The 19,691-nt window shown below is 42.8% G+C and overlaps 1 protein-coding gene across 1 annotated transcript in view; it reads right to left on the bottom strand.

The window, feature by feature from the left end:
* The window catches only part of adamts6 (ADAM metallopeptidase with thrombospondin type 1 motif, 6), a 114,838-nt gene that overhangs the window by 18,399 nt on the left and 76,748 nt on the right, over positions 1–19,691 (bottom strand). The window contains exons 18-20 of the mRNA XM_084047341.1: positions 17,510–17,590; positions 5,381–5,544; positions 2,664–2,802 (exon numbers count right to left, since the gene is read on the bottom strand). Of these exons, the coding sequence (XP_083903467.1) occupies positions 2,664–2,802; positions 5,381–5,544; positions 17,510–17,590 (384 nt within the window). The remainder of the gene's footprint in view (positions 1–2,663; positions 2,803–5,380; positions 5,545–17,509; positions 17,591–19,691) is intronic.

The raw sequence follows: 19,691 nt of genomic DNA, 5'->3' as shown, positions 1-19,691 counted from the left end.
AATAAGATATGGACGTGTGCGCGTGCGGGTGCGTGTGTGTGGTTGTGTGTGTGTGTGTGTGTGTGTGTGTGTGTGTGTGTGTGTGTGTGTGTGTGTGTGTGTGTGAGTGCGCGTGCGTGCGTGCGTGCGTGCGTGCGTGCGTGCGTGCGTGCGTGCGTGCGTGCGTGCGTGCGTGCGTGCGTGCGTGCGTGCGTGCGTGCGTGCGTGTGTGTGTGGGGTTGTGTTGGTGTAAAAAACACATCTGTGCTAGGAGTGAAACATAGTTTATAGGAATAGTGCTCAGCATGGGGTAAAACAATCAGCACGTCAGAGGATGTTTTATATTAAATACTTTAGCAGCTTGATGATCCTATCTGCTGTATATCTCATCTATTTTTAGTCTGCGTATAATAATAATATAAAAGAAAAAAACCTATATGATTTATAGCACATTGTGGCAGACACAAAAACACATTTAAATGACTTGGTCCCACAAATGCATGTAGACCACTTTCCCTACAGTATGTAAGTTATTGTTTGGAATGTCTTTCAGCCTTTATTGATAGTTACAGTGTAGAGATGGACAGGGACCACAGAGAGAGAGAGAGAGTAGATGAGTGACACACAGCAAATGGTTCCGGCCAGCCGGGAATCGAACCAGGGACTGTGTGCTATACGGTACGCCCTAACCGTCCGTTTTGCGGGTTGCCCCACTTTAGCCCCATTTCGTTGCTGTCAGGCAGAAACCTACTTTTGTAATTTTTGAATTTAAACCCTGAAAAGTAACAGTTTTGGACACATGAGGTTTCCACCCGAGACGGTTTCAGTGTTTTATTTGGAAAATAAATGCAAAAAAAAAAAAAAAAAAAAAGTCTGAAAATGATATCATTATGATAATTATACTATAATGACATGCCCAAAATAGGGACACCAGGTTGAAAGGGAAGTCAGGATGGCTGTGCATGCTTTGTCCATTTAGGAATGGTAGCACACTGTTATAGAATATGCTTCCTCACAAAACCCACATGCTTATTCAGACATGTTTTTTTTTGTTTTTTTTTTACAAAATATTACAAACGCGTCCAGGGGCCACGCTTGACAACTTGGGGGAGAAACACTATTTATTGTTACACGAAACCCATTGCTTTCAGGGCTCAAAGGTTTGGTTTTAGCCATTCTTGAGGCCATGGTCAACATTTTCGCTGTGGTTTTCAGACTTAAGAATATCTTTGACTTTGTAGGAGACACACACGGCTTTCTGGAACGTTGACCATACCCACTCTGTGACCTAAACCAGAAGATATGCACGGCTACTCATTCATAGGAATTACACCATCTTTATCGCACCGGGGGCCAAAGTATGCAAAAATATACATATTGAATTTATTAAAATGGCCGAAGCCACAAAGCCCACATGGCAGTAGACTTCAGAAGAGCTTCTTATCTTTCGAATGACCTAACCAGATTAAAGCTTAAAAGAAATGCCAAGGCTAATTGGTTTCTCTGAAACCTTCAAGAATCACGATACCGATAAATAGGAACGTAAAAGTACCACTGAACTAAACTGTGTTCAGTGGTCAATGTACATAGTAGAGCATAAAACAGTAGTGCTGACTGAAGCATTAAAAATACAAAACAAGCGATGACTGAAAATGACATATCATCATGTGATAAATGACACGGTATCGGAATGACATTGACTGACATACTCGCCGATACCGATACCAGCATTTCAGGCAGTATCGGGCAGCTTTTCCGATACTGGTATTGGTACACGCAGAAAAATAATGGTTCTTAAATGGTTCTTTAAAAGGCTATATGGTTCCACAAACCATCAACCACTAAAGAACCATTTGATGTAGTGAATGGTTATTCATTTTCCTCATCTAGCTCTAGAAATGTTCTTTGAGGAGCCTTTGAGCTCTACAAGCTACACAACGTGTCGCGGTGAGCTTGTAGATCTACTATTTTCTAAAAAAAACATATCTCAGAATGCTTGTCACATACAGTACCAAAAATGACTTAGGCAGAAAGTGCGATAAAAAAAACTAACGGATAGTTCACCCCCAAAATGACTTTTTTTCCCCCTAAGCCAATAATTTGATCTCTGGAACCAAAAATGGTTCTTCTACGCCATCACTCTGATGAACCCGATTTGGTTCCAGTTGACACCTTTATTTTTCCGTGTGTTATATCGGAACCACTCTTGCCCCTGATCTGGAAAAAGGTTTGGGGGGAACGGCCTGCCATTAACCCATTGAGACCTGGAACTGTGTCATTTTTAGATTTGAGCTAAAACACATTATTTTACACTTTGGGCTATTCAAAAATAGCAGATATACAAGCTCATAGCGCGGCACCGAGTGCCGCGCTACGAGCTTGTAGATCTGCTATTTTTGAAAAATCTTGAAAATGTGCGCAAATCTTTGAATATATATATTTTTAAAGCGAACATTTTTAACTCAAATCTTTGCTTCTGGGGGTCCCTGGAACAAAATATTTTGATGGGGGTCCGCGGCCAAATACATATCATTTTGGGGGTCCTTGACATGAAAAAGATTGAGCAACCACTGATATAGAAACATACGTTTTTCAGAATACTGTTGAGATTTAGGAGACATGTAGAATCGGCTTCAGGTCTCAATGAGTTAAGAACAAAGGCTTGCGGAGCATATGTGCCTTACCTCCGGCGCAGGTGGCGGAGCATTCCGACCAGGGCAGGTGGTGCCACGAGAAGCCCACCTCGTTGTCCCCGCTCCCCGTGCGCTGGATGGGCACGTTGAACTTGTATTCTATCCCCATGTTCTGCTCCTGAAGGAGTACCTGTGGAAACGGAGGAGAATTCAAACGTTTGTTTGCTTAAAAAACCCATTAACTCATTTAGACCGGGTAAGAATCCGTGTCATTTTTTAGATTTCTTTGGCTGTTAAAAAAATAGCAGATCTACAAGCTCGTATCGCGGCACCGAAAAATCGTGAAAATGTGTGCAAATCTTTTAATATATATATATTTTTATATTTTTTAAAGCAATTTTTTTTAAATCTCAAATCTTTGCTTCTGGGGGGGTCCCTGGAATAACATATTTTGAGATGGGGGTCCACGGCCAAATACATATAATTGTGGGGTTCCTTGACATGGAAAGGTTGGAGCAACACTGATTTAGCAACATACTGTTAGGATTCAGAAAACATTTTTAGATATGTATGTGGCCGCGGACCCCCATCTCAAGATATTTTGTTCCAGGGACCCCCAGAAGCTTTTTTTCCAAAAAAGGGCGCATAATTGCATATTTCCGCGCAAACTTCCCACATATTTCGCAACTTCTCGCATATTTACATGCATAAAGTCACACAAAACCGCATATTTTATTGCAAAATCAAGGATTTTAGCCCTTAGCCCCGCATAATCAAGGATTTTTGCCCACGTTTTTTCTGGAGGGTCTACAATACATAATGTGCAAAGAGCAGGACTACCAAGGAATATCAGACACAACTTCTTCAAGCCACAGAAGAATATGGTTGGTGGCGGGAGAGGAGGCCAACGGTCTGTCTATTCTAGTGGTGCTGCGTGGTCGGGCATTTTTTTTAGCCGCCCGTGCCCAAAGCGAAACGCCACCGCAGTCCTGAGGGGGCAGCGCTGAGGAGTTTGACAGATATATACGCTCGGTCAGTTAGTTACTTACATACCAACCGCGGAAATACCCGCCGCACACAAAACACAAACGCGCGCACACTCGGTTCTCAAAGTGTGGGTCCTTGGGGTCGGAGCGCACCAGGGGGCCCTCAACTAAATTTGTTAATAAAGCGTCACAATCATTTGAATCCCTTTATCCATATATTATACTTTGGCTATTTTAGAAAAATCTTTAAAATGTGTGTACCGTAAATCTTGACATCTTTTTTTTTTTTTTAAAGGCGAACAGTTTTAACACAAATCTTTGCTTCTGGGGGGTCCCTGGCACAACATATTTTAAGGTGGGGGTCCACGGCCACATACAGTACATATCAATTTGGGGGTCCTCGACACGAAAAAAAAGTCGGAGAGCCACTGAATCACAGTATTCAAATCCATGCACATACAGTACATACTCACACAGGTACTCGGAACATGCCAGAGCTAACCCCTTCAACAATAACACACGCCCCTCGCCAAATGCTTTGTGTTTACACTTAGCCCCCCCCCCCCCCGCAAAAAAAAAGAAAAGCTTTTCACTTTCCCCATATAAATAGCGGTTACCTCCAAACAACTGGCTGAGGGTCAGCTGAGGTTTTGCAGCCAGATGTTGAGTCTAAGTGTGGACTGAGCCAGAGCAGAGACACAGACAGTTGAAACGCTATCTCTCCCCACTGGTTTTCTATACTGCACTGCTTCTCAGCCCGGGGGGGGGGGGGGGGGGGTTCGGGGACCCCCAGGGGGGCCTTAACCGATTCTACAAATGCCTTCTAAACCTGAAGTTCTCAAACTTTTCCGTGCTAAGAACCCCCAAAATGATATGTACTAAGCCCGCGGAACCTCCATCTGAAAAAGTTTTGTGCCAGGGACAACCCAGGAGAGAAGAATTGTGTTCAAAAATTCTAAATGATTCAACGTTTTTCCAAACACTTAAAAGATCTTGAGTTTGTAGATCTGCTATTTTTGAGAACCGCTGCTCTAAACCAATGCTCTGAATCATGCTACATAGCTCAAATCTAAAAATCTAAAATGACACAGATGCTTTCCCAGATTGAATGAGTTAAAGGACGACTTCACCCATTTTCAACCTATTTTCATATAATAGGTCCTCACTAATGCTCATGATAAAATGGTACCATTCTTTTCTACTCAGTCCTGTGTCTCAGTCTCAGACGAGGGCTGTGGACAGTTCAGAAACCCGTCTACCAGTGACATCATCGATGGGGAATCCAAGCTAATAGAAACTGCAGGCTTTGTATTCCTGGAAAGTTGCAATGCAACGCGAGAAGCCATTGTTCTCGTGTTAATAAAAATAAAACGATGATGTCACTGGTAGACGGTTTCTGGACTGTCCACAGTCCTCCTATGAGACACAGACAGAGTAGGAAAAAATGGTACCATTATCCTGAGCATTAGTGAGGACCTATTATATGAAAATGGGTGAAGTCGTCCTTTAAAGGGGGTGAGAGGTCCCCAGATAAATTAGGAACCAAATGGACCCTAACGGGTCCTTAACTCTGAGCGCATTGAGCATTCAAATTTGAAACATTTAGAAAAATGTTCATATTCCCAAAAGGGAAAAATGCATGTATTTAATCAGTCTGACCAGAAAGCAGGGATAAAAACATATCCCCACCACCCACCACCAACACATGAAAATGAATAAGAGGGGAGGGAGGGATATCAAATGATGATGATCGACAACACAACAACAGTGACGTATAGTTACCATGACAATAAGGTTCTCGGTTGTGGCTCCCAGGGCCTCCAGAGACTCGGGCTCATCAGAGGGTCTCTTGTAGTAGAAGGCGGTTCCTGCAATGTCAAACTTGCGGGGCCAGTCGATGGTCCAGGCTCCATTGATGTAGTAGTCGTCCCCTTCAGACTTCAACGCTGCAAACAAACAACATATTTTATATACATAATTCTATAAAATATATATTTTTTTTTTAAAGAAATAGTGAAAATAGCAGATCTACACTGCAATTTTCATTTGTTTTAAAATAGGGCTTAAAGCCTCTAGCCTGGTAAACCCTCCCTCCAGAAATCTCATTTCCATTTGATTTCTGGAGTGAGTCTGGCCTGAACGCCCATTCTGCAATATTGGCTGTGGGCTGGAGTTGGGCGGGAGTAATACCGTTGACTGACAACCCCTTCAGCCAATGATCGTTTTTTCCCCTTCAGCCAATCAGCAGTTCATTTTTACCACCTCCAGACTATGTGACGCAACGGGACTTTTGAGACAGCCATGCCCAAAATAGGTTGCCTTATTCGGATCCATGCGTGTCACTTCCCGCCCCTGCCGGTTCTCTAAATTTATATTTTTAAATAGGCTCTGTCATGATTAATTGACCACATATATGAAGTTAAACAACTAAATTCTATCCAAACGATATCTTAATAGTAAATTCCGTGCCTCAAAAAAGAAGTTTGAGACCGTTTTAAAAAACGAAAGTAAGAAGTGAAGGCACTCGCACAACAACAATGGCTGCCGTTCGTCTTTTGTCGGCTGCACTCAGGCTGCACTCGGCTTCATTCGGGCTCACTCGAACTCGCCACCTGATTGGCCAACTGTCGCTGTCAATCACAGAAGGATGAGCGACGACGCTGATAGGCTCGGTTATTTGGTAATGCACTAGAAACCCCCACAATGGGCGTTCAGACTCACTCCAGAAATCAAATGGAAATGAGATTTCTGGAGGGAGGGTTTACCAGGCTATAAAGCCTCAATATGTAACGTTTTTGTAATGAATACAACGTAATTTTGTCCAATCTGTATGGTAGAGTGTGTTAATACTCTATGTTAATAATATGTTAATATATATGTTAATATATTGGGGTGGTTGTATTGCGAACAGCGTTTTCCCATCGCTTCGCAGTAGTGGGGGGGGCGGGGGTTTGTTCTGCTTATGAAAGTGCAGGAGTAATTCTAGTGCTGCTGAGATGCTCTCAGCAGGAGGAGCAATGCTCTCACTAAATAAGTGTAGAGGAATATCTTGTAGCCGTTTCACTCATGATACAATTTCTCTTTCATAACAGATACATGTGCCAGATAATCCCCTACAACAAAACACCAAGAGAGTAAAAAAGAAAGACGTTTCAGTCATTCAGTCCGACCTCACTGTAGCCTATAGTAGCCTTTTCTCATAAATGATATTTGTACTTAGGCTGTCGTGAATGTTTGTAATATTTAGAGGAATGTAAAGTTTCAAATACAAAAGTAGTAGTAGTGGTTGTGAATGAGCAAACTGGACATTTAGACTGAATGTTTCCTTTATCCTCATCGTGCGCTAACGCACGCAACTGTTTCGCCAGGTTTTATTTTTGTTGTTTCTCATAAGCGTGCATCCGTTGTCCGTCTACAACACAACCGTCTGGGCTTTGACTTCTGTGCGCTGACAGGCACGGCTCTATTAGCTCAACGGTACAAAATGCTGAAATTTAATTTCAGCACTTGCGCAGGAAACCGGGTTCAAATCCCGGGGGGTAGAAGAGGAGAGTTACATGGTGCAGCTTTAAGTGGCTGATCCATTATGTGTTGTTTTGTACATTTGGATCCCGGGGGGGAGACACCAAAAATGTACACGTTTGTTGTTGTGATGTGCTGACGAGCAGGTAGATGGGCTGAACGTTGGCCTCCACAAACAGGGACGCTATATATACAGGCTTCATGCGGGTCCAAGAGCATGACAGCTCTGTAATCCAAAGCAGGCTCTCTCTCTCTACTCGGGAACGGTAGCTAAGACAACAGGTGGAGCCCAGTGTTTTGGTGCGATGAAGTCATCAGCGTCATTCATCATCATCATCATCATCGTCAACATGTTGTGCTACCCTGATGTCACTGGCTGTTTTCACCCCGCGAACAGACACAGAACAGAGCGCAGAGCGGGCGAAGAAAATACACACACACATACACACGCACACACACACACACGCGCACACACACACGCGCGCGCGCGCGCACCTTTTTCACCGTACGTGCACTGTCTGCACACGTACAGTATATCGTCAGGTGGAAACCTTGTATGCAGTGGTGGAAAGTACATTTGCTCATGTACTGTATTTAAGTACAATTTTGACGTTTTTTTTTTTTTACTTTACTGGAGTAATTCCAATTTTCAATCATTTTACTTCTACTCCACTACATCTCAAAAGGCAAATATTGTACTTTTTAGCCTACAGAATGTATTTGAATTCAATTCCCGCCGGGGACGCTGTGGGAGCTGGGGGCGTGTTCTCTCCTCCGCGTCATCAGTGCCCACACCCTAGGTGGGGTTGGTGAAAGGGCCTTTCTGTGTGGAGTTTGCATGTTCTCCCCGTGTCTCCTAGGGTAGTTAATACCCTCACAAAAACATGCAGTAATTGGTTCCTAATTTATCTGGGGACCTCTCACCCCCTTTAAAGGACGACTTCACCCATTTTCATATAATAGGTCCTCACTAATGCTCAGGATATAATGGTACCATTTTTTCTACTCTGTCTGTGTCTCATAGGAGGACTGTGGACAGTCCAGAAACCGTCTACCAGTGACATCATCGTTTTATTTTTATACTGCGGGACCTTCTGCATAATGAGTACTTTTAGTACTTTTGGTACTTTAAGTACATTTTGATGCCAATGCTTTTGTACTTTTACTCAAGCAAGTTTTGAATGCCGAACTTGTACTTGCAACAGACTATTTCTACAACAGGGTATTATTGATACTTTTACTTAAGTAAAACATTGAAGTACTTCTTCCATCACTGCTTGTATGTCCAAAACAAAATTCTGAAAATAGGAAAAAATAAATATGTGTGTTCCAATTGATCCAATGTAGTAGGGCATGAAATGAAAAAATAAAAACATTAAAATATGGAGATACAAGGTTTCTGCAAAACAGCGACAATATATGCACACGCATGCACACACAAATCTAGCTCAAATGCGAGAAGAAAAAAAAACACACACGCGCGCACACACACACACACACACACACACACAGACACGTGCGCGCACGCACACGTCAGGTGAAAGCTTGGAAGAATCTCCTGAATACCATTCTCTCCGGTTGTCAAAACAAAGGTTGGTCTCCAACCACAACAAGATCTGAAAATATCCACTTTCTCAGCATTGAATCGGGGCCAAATTGAGGAGAAATGATCCCAGGCCGGCTGTATTGTTCCTCTTGTGCATTTGACGCTGGTAGAATCCACACGGATTACTGCAACACATGTTTACTCCTCCTTTGTACTGAGACTTTCTTTTTTTTACTTAACCACTTAAACCCCCAGCATCTGTATTGTGGGGAAAGCTTTCGCAGGAAAACAGCAGCGTGACGCGTTGTGAGCTTGTCGCATCTGCTATTTTCAGCGAAAGCTCACCCCCGCCCCCCCCCCCCCAAAAAAACAGAAAAGACCCTAGTACAGACCCCTGAGGGGACTCCGGTCAAAACCTATGGGGTTTAAGTAAGTAAGTAAGTCGGCCGGAGAGGCTTATTATCGGTATCAGCCAGAGCGCGGGGAGTCTATCCCCGTTTCGCAATGCGCTAGAGGCTAGACCCCTGGGAGATGGATAGCTCATGTGGAGCGCAACACCTACCATCAGCTCCCAGGACTCACTGCACGTCTAATATGCCACGTCCCTGGAATCACATATTAAAAAGCGCTTCTGACAAAACCTCCAGCTAACTGGATCTTCAAACTTTCTGCTAAACCAGCTAAGTCCACCAAAGGGGGGTGGAGTTAGCTGGTTTAGCTGACTCCAGGCTCCACCCCCTTTTGACCTCCAAACTCATTGTGAGCTTTGAGGTCCATTCAGCTGTTCTTATCAATGATGAACAAAACCTCCTAACTCCACTTTTTGTTTTGTTTTTGTAATTTCCTGAAAAACGAACATTTTGGAGATAGCTGGTTTCTGCCGGACAGTAGAGATATATAATAATGATAATAATAAACACATGTATCACTGGCAAAATGCAATATTAGACTAATTATGCCTTATCAGGGCTCAACATTTTGAATAGGCCTACAGCCTACTTTTTAATGCGGCCTATATTTATCATAATTAGAATTTCTAAGTTATAAATAAATTGCAATGTAAATATTGTAACCTATAGACCAATTATTTGTTTACCAACATTGAGACTGGACGCACAGGTGATTGTTTCACGCAATCGATTCTCAACCTGTTGTTTTGGGGTGCACTGGTTTCAACGCACCCCAACCCCCTCTTGTGTGTTGGCTGGTGAGGCGCATACTGGTTGCACGCATACTGGTTCTTATCAGTGTGACGTCGTCTGCTAAGGGGTCTATAGTTTTGCCATAATGTTACAATGTAGGCAGTGATATAGAATAAAGGTGATTGTGTTCTGTGCAAACTTTTAGAAAAATAACAACATGCATGTGTTGGTAGAATACTGTCATATCCTTCTGCCTACACATACGTCATGTCCTAGTAGGAGCGAATAGGGGAAGGGGATCAAGGTCACGTGATTCCCTTGTTTGACCCGGCAAAAACTGTGTGCGTCTCAAAGAATATGATTATTGTCCCTGATGATGCAACATGATACCTGAGTCACGTGTCACGTCACATACCTACTTTCACAGAGAGGGTGGCAGTTTTGGGGGTAAAATTCTATTATATGATGCTTTAGAGAAAAGCAGAGTTCTAAAAACCGCCAGGATTGTCATAGATAAGCTTCAAAAACATTAAAAACTGGAAAAACATGATTTTGGGTGGTGGTAGCGATACCACAATACAAAAAGGCCTGTATTCAAAATTTGACTTGAGTAAAAGTCTTCGGTGTCGAAATACACGTAATGTACCAAAGTAAAAGTACTCGAATGTTTAAAGTATAAAGTATCGAAAATGAAAATACTGAATTAAAGGTAAAAGTACCGTAACATTTTTACACAAGTAGGCTACTTTCCACCAGTCCCAACAGTGTATGCACAGTAAAAATCCTCAGAGTTGATTTAACTCTCTCAGAAGTTACAAATGGCTAAATTAACACCCACGATTTGACTGTGTACAAGTCTTCACACAACACAGCTGGGGGGGCCTTGTTTCAAACTGAGTCATTTCATTGGAATTTGAAGAAGGGATCAATATTAGATGACGGCATGACATTTCACAATGCCGCTAGCTCTGATATGTTTTGGTACATTTTAATATTCAGTCGTATTGTTTAACCAATTTAAGACCTGAGGCCGATTCCAAAAATGTTTTCTAAATCCTAACAGATTTCTGAATAACTTATGTTGCTATATCAGTGGTTCTCAGGACCTTTTCATGTTCCAAGAATATGTATTTGGCCACGGACCCCCATCTCAAAGTGTTTTGTTCCAGGGACCCCCAAAAGCAAAGATTTGAGTTAAATAATATATATTCAAAGATTTGCAGAACTTTTCAAGATTTTTCTAAAATAGCAGATCTACAAGCTCATAGCACGGCATGAAGTGATGCGCTATGAACTTGTATAGCCTATCTGCTATTTTTGAATAGCTGAAGTATAAAATATGGTTAAAGTGGATCAAATGTTTGAGACGCTATATTAACTGCTTTTGCTGGGGACCCCCTGGTACACCAATGAATTGAGAACCAACGTGCTATATAGCTAAAATGACAAAAAAGATGCTTTACTGGTTTTAATGGGTTAACACACTGGTTCTCAATGTCTTGGTCCTGGGACCCCCAGGGGTCCAAATGTCTGTAACTCTGAGAGTGTACAAATGGAATCAAATGGACCCATGAGGGTCCATTTGATTCTATATGTACACTCTCACAGTTACATTAACACTGAGGATTTTACAGTGTAGATTGGGGGTCCCAGAGATTTAAAAAAAAAAAGGTATCAAATGGGGGCGTCCGTGGGCGGCACCTGTCACCAGGGAGTGTTTGGTGGGAGGACTAGGGCGGAGGCTCTACGTCCTCTCGGTGGGGGCTCCTCACTCACTGGCAGGTGAGTCAGTAGGAAACACAACAGACCCATGTGTGCGAGGGAGGAATCAATTGACATAACGACTAAATTGAGGAGGGAATAAAGGGGTAAAAAGCCCCCCCCCCCAAAAAAAAACTCAGTGTTTTCGCCCCCCCAACACAGCTCAGGGACCCCCACACACAACGCCACAAACACGTCAACGCGCCCCCCCCCCCCCCCCCCTCCCTTTTATAACTAACGTGACACACGTGACGTTCATAACAACCGCAACTTTACAAATTGCTCATGAGGGGGAAGTTCCGTCACGATCGGCCTATAATTGCACTCTTTAAACTTTTTTTGATATATAGACATCAGATGCCCCCCCCCCCCCCCCCGTAATCCTGCAGGACTCGAACAGCTGTCGCCGCGGCCGCGATAAATCTGCCGCCGCCGCTCCGCTTTTTCAAAGTGCTGTAGTAGACGTTAAGCTCTCCCGTCGACAGCGAGCGCCGCTATAAATCTCACCGACACTGTCACGCTGGCTTTTCCCTCTCTGTTATTGGACCGCGGGCCACGAAACGAGCCTTTCTTCAATGAGCTCGTTTCATTGTTTTGATTGTGTGACACCGTCGGGGCGCATAACCTCGTATGTCCGTGTTTAACCCTTTAAGACCTGTGGCCGATTCTACAAATACCTCCTAAGTCGGCGGTTCTCAAACTTTTTCTAATTTATATATTTGCCCGCGGACCCCCCATCCCATCTGAAAATGTTTTGTGCCAGGGACCCCCAGAAGAGAAGATTTGTGTTAAAAGAATACTAGATAATTCCACATTTTTCAAACACTTAAAAAAAAAAATCCGAAATGTTATTTAAAAAAAAAAGAAGCAGATTGTATAAGCTGTTCTAAATCCTAAGAGTTTTCAGAAAAAACGTATGTTCCAAAATGACACGGATACTTCCCGGTTTTAATGGACCAAAAAGTTTTGCTTGTAGATCGGCTATTTTTTAACGTGAAAGTGGTTAACTCTGTGTATGGGTTTTATACATTGTTTGCTGTCGGGTGAAAACCTCAATTACAGTGTACCGTATGTCCAAAAAACAGTTCAAAACGCGGTGCAACGCGACGCGTTTGAGCTCGTAGAACCTGCTATTTTCGCCACATTTGCGTGACACTGTAGTATGACCAAGTAGGGCGTTAATTTACGAAAAAACTAAACGTTAAAAATATGGAGATAAGAGGTTTCTGCCTGACAGCAACATCTTTTTTTTTGTAATCTAAACGCCCTACTTGATCATACTACAGTGTCACACGAAAAGTATCAAAAGTAGCAGATTCGCAAGGTCGTCGATCTGCTACTTTTTGAATTTGAATCCTGAAAAGTAACAGTTTTGGGACATGTGAGGTTTCCACCCGACGGCGACAAAAACGTTGTTTTTTTTGTTTAGTCTGGAAGTGAGGAGGAAAACCTGTCCGGTGCCAAGATTGCCATTACATGATGTGTTGGATTCAAGCGGTTTTATGGGACAAGCAATGAATAGTTGTACTTTATAGCGCTGCATTAGCCCATTGAGACCTGGAACGCATCTGTGTCACTTTTTGATTTGAGCTAAAAAAAGCATTATTTTACACTTTGGGCTATTCAAAACTAGCAGATATACAAGCTCATAGCGCGGCACCGAGTGCCGCGCTACGAGCTTGTAGATCTGCTATTTTTGAAAAATATCGTAAATGTGTGCAAATCTTTGAATATATATGTTTTTAAAGCGAACATTTTGTAACTCAAATCTTTGCTTCTGGGGGGTCCCTGGAACAAAATGTTTTGAGATGGGGGTCCGCGGCACAAATACATATCATTTTGGGGGTCCTTGACATGAAAAAGTTTGAGAACCACTGATATAGAAACATAGGATTTTTCAAAAAACTGTTAGGATTTAGAAGACATTTTTGTAGAATCGGCCTCAGGTCTTAATGGGTTAGGCAACAAGTGATAAATAAAACAACGGACGCCAACAGCGTCTTCTGCCTTGCCCTCGACAGAGAAGTCGCACGGGGGGAGCGCAGCAGCAGCAGCGCGCTCGTTGCCGGTTGATTCCCCCGCCAGACCGGCAGGTAGAGTCTGGTGTGGGGAAATGAATGGCCACCACTCACTTCCAGTGGTGGAAAAAGTGCTCAAATGTTTTACTTAAGTAAAAGTATCGATACGGCAATGTAGAAATACTCTGTTGCAAGTAAAAGTCCAGAATTCAAAATTGACTTGAGTAAAAGTACAAAAGTGTTGGCATCAAAATGTACTTAAAGTACCAAAAGTAAGAGTACAAAAATGTACAAAAGTACAAAAATGCACAACGCGTCACGATGCGACGCGTTGTGAGCTTGTAGATCGGCTATTTTCAAATAGCCTAGGTATAAAATAGGGCTAAAGTGGTTAAAGTATGTTTCATAATGTAATAATTTATATCTACAAAGTAACTAGTAACTCAAGTTTTCAAATAATTGTAGTGGAGTAAAAGTACAATATTTGCCTCTGAGATGTAGTGGAGTAGAAGTAAAAGTATAGACAATTGGAAGTACTCCAGTAAAGAAAAAGTACCTCAAAATTGTACTTAAGTATAGTACTTGAGTAAATGTACTTAGTTACTTTGCACCACTGATCACTTCTCCCCCAACACCGCTTAAGTGCCCTTGAGCAAGGCACTGGAGCTGCTCAGTGGCCAACAGTATATACGGTAAGACTGTGGTGTGTCATGTGTGTGTGTGTGTCTGTGTGCAGGGCGTGGCTGGAAATAAGCATCCTAGCTTAGCTACCTCCCTGGGTAAATAAAGTTAAAACAAGAAATTACCAATTACGTATTCTACCAGCTTGTGCCAAGCTAAAAAAAGAAAACTTGAAAAGTACTGTCACGGCTCTTGCATCTTACCAAACATTACCAGAGAAATATATATTAAACTCAAGAGTTAAATTAAGGTGCCTTTCACATCTAAAGCTCACTAGTGGATTTATTCATGCACTCCTACAGGCACAAACAATCCAACATCTAAGAGTAAACATAAAAAGAAATAACTACTTTCAACATATTCAACTCCTTTGAACACTGTTTCATCTTTACATTTGTATGTAATATAATCCTGACCTGAGCGCCTCATTGCGGCCGCAGAGTTTCTAATAATCTAATAAATTCACTAGGCAGAGCGCTGACACCGTTGTTAGATGGGGGAGGGGTGGTCTCGGTAAACTGTGTTGTCTGGGCCATTCATCAATCAAATAAAACATGTTTAGATTATTGAATAAACTGATGCACATTTCCCTCCTTACGTAGCGCCGGCAATTGTGATCCCATAGCCTGAGAGGGCGGGCGTTCGAGTGAATGTGTTGCGCTGACTGATTCAGTCACTCAGTCAGTGACTATACGCATCCAATTCCGTGACCGGAGCTCTTACGGCCGTTCAGAGTATGGGAAGGCATTGCAGACTCCCCATTGGTAGAAACTCTCTACTAGCGCAGCGATTGAATATAGACCAGCTTGCTCCACAAGCTGGAAAAACTAAACAAAAAAACTAAACAAGCCTTTGACTAATAGACTTGACAGATAACAGCAAAAACAGGGGCATTCATTTACGAAAAAACACAAAAAGTAAAAAAAAAAATGGAGATAAGAGGTTTCTGCCCGATAGCGACGAGGTACTCCACCACTGGTGGCTCACACATGGAGGAGATTTACAGTATGGGATTATGCTTCATAATCTGCTGTAAAACGGTGTCACCCAGCAAAAGATTGCAGATCTTCAACGTTCACAACGCATTGCACACGTTGTGAGCTTGTAGATCCACTATTTTTGCCGAACGACATCATCGTATAAGACGAACTATAAATCAGGCTTTAGTTGTCAAAGGGGATCAACAGCACAGGGAGACTGAAGGTCAATTTATGCGTAAGTGCGGAACGACACGTTTGCACGATGACAGGAATTTGTCACAGCGTACCTCTGGAAAAATGAAAGGAAACATTTAAGGTCACAAACGCCTTCATAAAATCAGTGGTGGAAGAAGTACTCAGATATTTGTACTTAACACATTGTGTGCCAAAAACGGTCCGGACCGTTTTTGAGAATCCATGCGTCATGTGCCATAAACGGTCCGGACCGTTTTTGACCCTCTTTTTTTATTTATACGTGGAGCCCACGTGGGGCGCTCTAACAAAACTTTGGGATCATTTAATGTGGTGGAAGTGAGCCGTTTTCGATCGGCGATGACTCTGCAATGGAGGATCGCGTTAGAAATATTATTGTTCCAGGCGTTAGTCGGGACCCTACGCCGTCTCGCACGCACGCTTTGTTTACATGCACTTCCGCGTTGGGGCTTCTACAGCACGAAACGTATCAACGTAAGTGGATGGAAGAATAGCAGGCACTGAACGTACAATATTTTGCGACGCGTTGTGAGCTTGTAGATCGGCTATTTTCAAATGGCCCGGGTATAAAAAAGTGGTAAATGTGTGTTTTATAATATAATAATTTATATCTGCAAAGTAACAAGTAACTAAAGTTTTCAAATAATTGTAGTGGAGTAAAAGTACAATATTTGCCTCTGAGATGTAGTGGAGTAGAAGTAGTAGTATTGAAATTTGGAAATACTCCAGTTAAGTAAAAGTACCTCAAAATTGTACTTATGTACAGTATTTACAGAGTAAATGTACTTAAAGTAAAAAGTAAAGTTACTTTACACCACTGCATAAAATGTCTCACACACACACACACACACACACACACACACACACACACACACACACACACACACACACACACACACACACACACACACACACACACACACACACACACACACACACACACACACACACACACACACACACAGGAACATTTTGGTTCCTAAATGGCTCTTTGAAAGGCTTTGATTCCGCGAAGAACCATCAACTACTAGAGAACCTTTTTTTTTGGTCAAGGTGCTTTCAGGAGGCAGAAATGGTTCCTCAGTTCCCAATGTCTTATTAATAGGCGAACATTCTTCGAAATTAGCTGATCTACAAGCTCGTAGCACAAACTCCAGTACAGGGCCCTGGGGGACACCGGTTGATGAAGTAAATAGAGTTTACCGGTAAGTATTTAAGGGTTCTTTATAGAGCGATTAAAACAAATGGTTCCTTTGAAGAACACTTGGTCTGAAAGGCTCTTCCTGGAAGGCAAAATAAATAAATGTTTTGGTTTGTGAGGACAAAGCAAAGCTCCGTTACGCCATGATACAGGACACCACATTCACCTCTTTGTTTACATTCTGTGTTCGACACTTTAATCTATCCAATCCTGGAACACATCTGTGTCATTTTAGATTTCAGCTATAACCAATATTAACCATTACCTTTATACTTTGGCTGTTCAAAAAAAAAGCAGATCAACAAGCTCATAGCGCACAAGCACAAGCTTGTAAATTTTGAACCTTTGGTGCAAATCTTTGAATACATATATCCTTTTGAAATAGCATTTTTAACTAAAATCTTTGCTTCTGGGGGGGGGGGGGGGGGGGATAGATCCATTATACCCAAAATTATATGTATTTGGCCGCCGACCCCCCATCTCAAAATATGTTGTTCCAGGGACCCCCAGAATCAAAGATTTGAGTTAAAAATGTTAAGACGTTAAGAAGGGGATTGTCAGGTTCAACCCCACGCAAGGTCGTGCATGTTGGCCATTATCCTTCAGAAAAATACATGTATTCAAAGATTTGCACACATTGTCGTGATTTAAAAAAAATAGCTACTAGCTCTACTAGCTACTAGCTCTACAAGCTCATAGCGCGGCACTCGTGCCGAGCTATGAGCTTGTAGATCTGCTATTTTTGCATAGCCAAAGTATAAAACAATGGTTATATAGCTAAAAATCTAAAATGACACAGAAGCGTTCCGACTGAATTGACGACAGTCACGTTAAGGCCACCACTTACCGATGTAGTTCTTCGACATGGCCACTTCTTTGATTTCAATGTGTACGGAGCCCCTCGGTATCTGCACCACCTCCATGTAACCTGCAAGAGAAAGGCCTGGGATTATTCTCACGCTATACGGTCACACTCGCAATCTGTCAGCACAACAAAGCACAGTGGTTCTCGAACTTCTTCGCGTCAAGGACACCCAAATTGATATGTATTTTGGCCGTGGAAACCCCTTAGATCGAAAGATCGACGATGGGGTTTGATCGAAAGATCTCCACCACCAATGCCTTTAACTTCCTGCTTAGCGTATTTGGGGAAATTGCTGGATCTTTTTTTCTCCCTGCATTTTTGGCGAGACACGCTATTTTCAACGGCGTATAACGAGCGAATGGGAGGTTGCGACGATTGTTTTTAGCGGTGCCAACCGCTCTATACGTGGCTTTGACTCGGTGTCTGCGTGTCTGTGTGTCCGTCTGTGTGTCCGTCTGTGTGTCCGTCTGTGTGTCCGTCTGTGTGTCCGTATGAGCCCGGGATGAGCACGGCAAAGAAGCAACACATACAAACACACGCACACACACACACACGGACTTGGAGATTGCCTATGCCATCTCTCCTCTCATTTGCCACACGTGCCACCGGTTATCAAAGAGGGGTCCAGGGACCCCCAGGGACGTCCGCCCGTATGAGCACGGGATGAGCACGGGATTTTAAACAGCTATAACTCCAGTTTGCAGCATGCCACCAAGTCCAAATTTGGTATGTGGACTTAGACCACCAATACGGGCCGAGCATGAATTGCTCAAGCCCCGCCCCCTCTGTCTTCCCATTGGCTGGCCTTTAAACAGCCATAACTCAAGTTCGCAGCATGCTACGGAGTACAAATTTTGGACATGGACTAAAACCACCAATAGGGACAAACTGTCATTACTTAAGCCCCACCCCCTCTGTCTGCCCATTGGCTGGGCTTTAAACAGCCATTATTCCAGTTTGCAGCATGCTACCAAGTACAAATTTGGTAAGTGGACTCAGACCACCAGGGACGAACTGAAATGAGTTACGCCCCGCCCCAAAGGCACCGCTTCCTTCACACAGGGTGTGATTTTTTCTTTTCGCGGAAGCACAGCGAGACCCTTCGTGATTAGCAACCACCATACTGGAGATGAATATTCTGTGACTACTGGAAAAGGTAAGAAAATCATAAAAAATGCTGGCAGAGGCTGCAGCCTGTTTTAGAAAACCCCGCAGTGAATGTGTCAAGATGCAAAAAAGACTATCAGGGGATTGTCAGGTTCAACCCCCACGCAAGGTTGTGCATATTGGCCATTATCCTTCAGAAAACAAACAAGTGTAGGTCTTATAGATCACATTAGGTCAAGACGCATAGAGCGCGGATGGAAGTGTGTGTTCACCCAAAAAGGACAGCGGGATTGCGAAGGAAGCACAAAACAAAATCCACCCCTCGTTCCCAAACACATACACACAGTATTTTTAGATGCTTTACTGGCCATACCATAGAAGGAGAAATATGTTTTCTCTCTCTCTCTCTCCCTCTCCGTCTTTTTCTCTCTCTCTCTCTCCCTCTCTCTCTCTCTCTCTCTCTCTGAGGCCCGATTTATACTTGTCACGCGCCGAGAATAGCCGAGCTACAAGCTCACAACGCGTCGCGGACGCGACGCGTTGTGAGCTTGTAGCTCGGCTATTCTCGTGCGACGGAGCATACAGTACATGACGCATTACTCCTTGAGAATGTCTCTCCACAGAGAGCCAAGTTAGCATATCTCTGTCCCTAGATTCCCTTCACTAGATGATGTAATTAATAGGAACATATATTTTGACAACATAGCTCTAAACACCTCAAAACATATTATTTTCGGCGTAGGGGCTAAAACCTTGTATCTCCATGTTTCAAATGTTTTTTTTCCCCCAGTGAATTAACACCCTAATTCGCCATACAAGAGCATTAAGTAAAAGTATCAATACTGCAATGTGGAAGTACTGTACTCTGTTACAAGTAAAAGTCTGGAATTAAAAATGTACTTGAGTAAAAGCACAGAAGTATTGGTATCAAAATGTACTTAAAGTACCAAAAAGTAAAAGTACTAAAATGAAAATAGCAGATCTACAAGCTCACAACGAGTCGCTTGTAGATCGTCTATTTTCAAATAGCCTATGTATAAAATAGGGCTAAAGTGGT

The sequence above is a fragment of the Gymnoscopelus microlampas genome (assembly GCF_963454915.1).
Source record: "Gymnoscopelus microlampas genome assembly, chromosome: 21".
Taxonomy (NCBI): Eukaryota; Metazoa; Chordata; class Actinopteri; order Myctophiformes; family Myctophidae; genus Gymnoscopelus; species Gymnoscopelus microlampas.
Note: the sequence above shows the minus strand (reverse complement) of the source record. Positions and strands in the feature narration are given on the sequence as shown.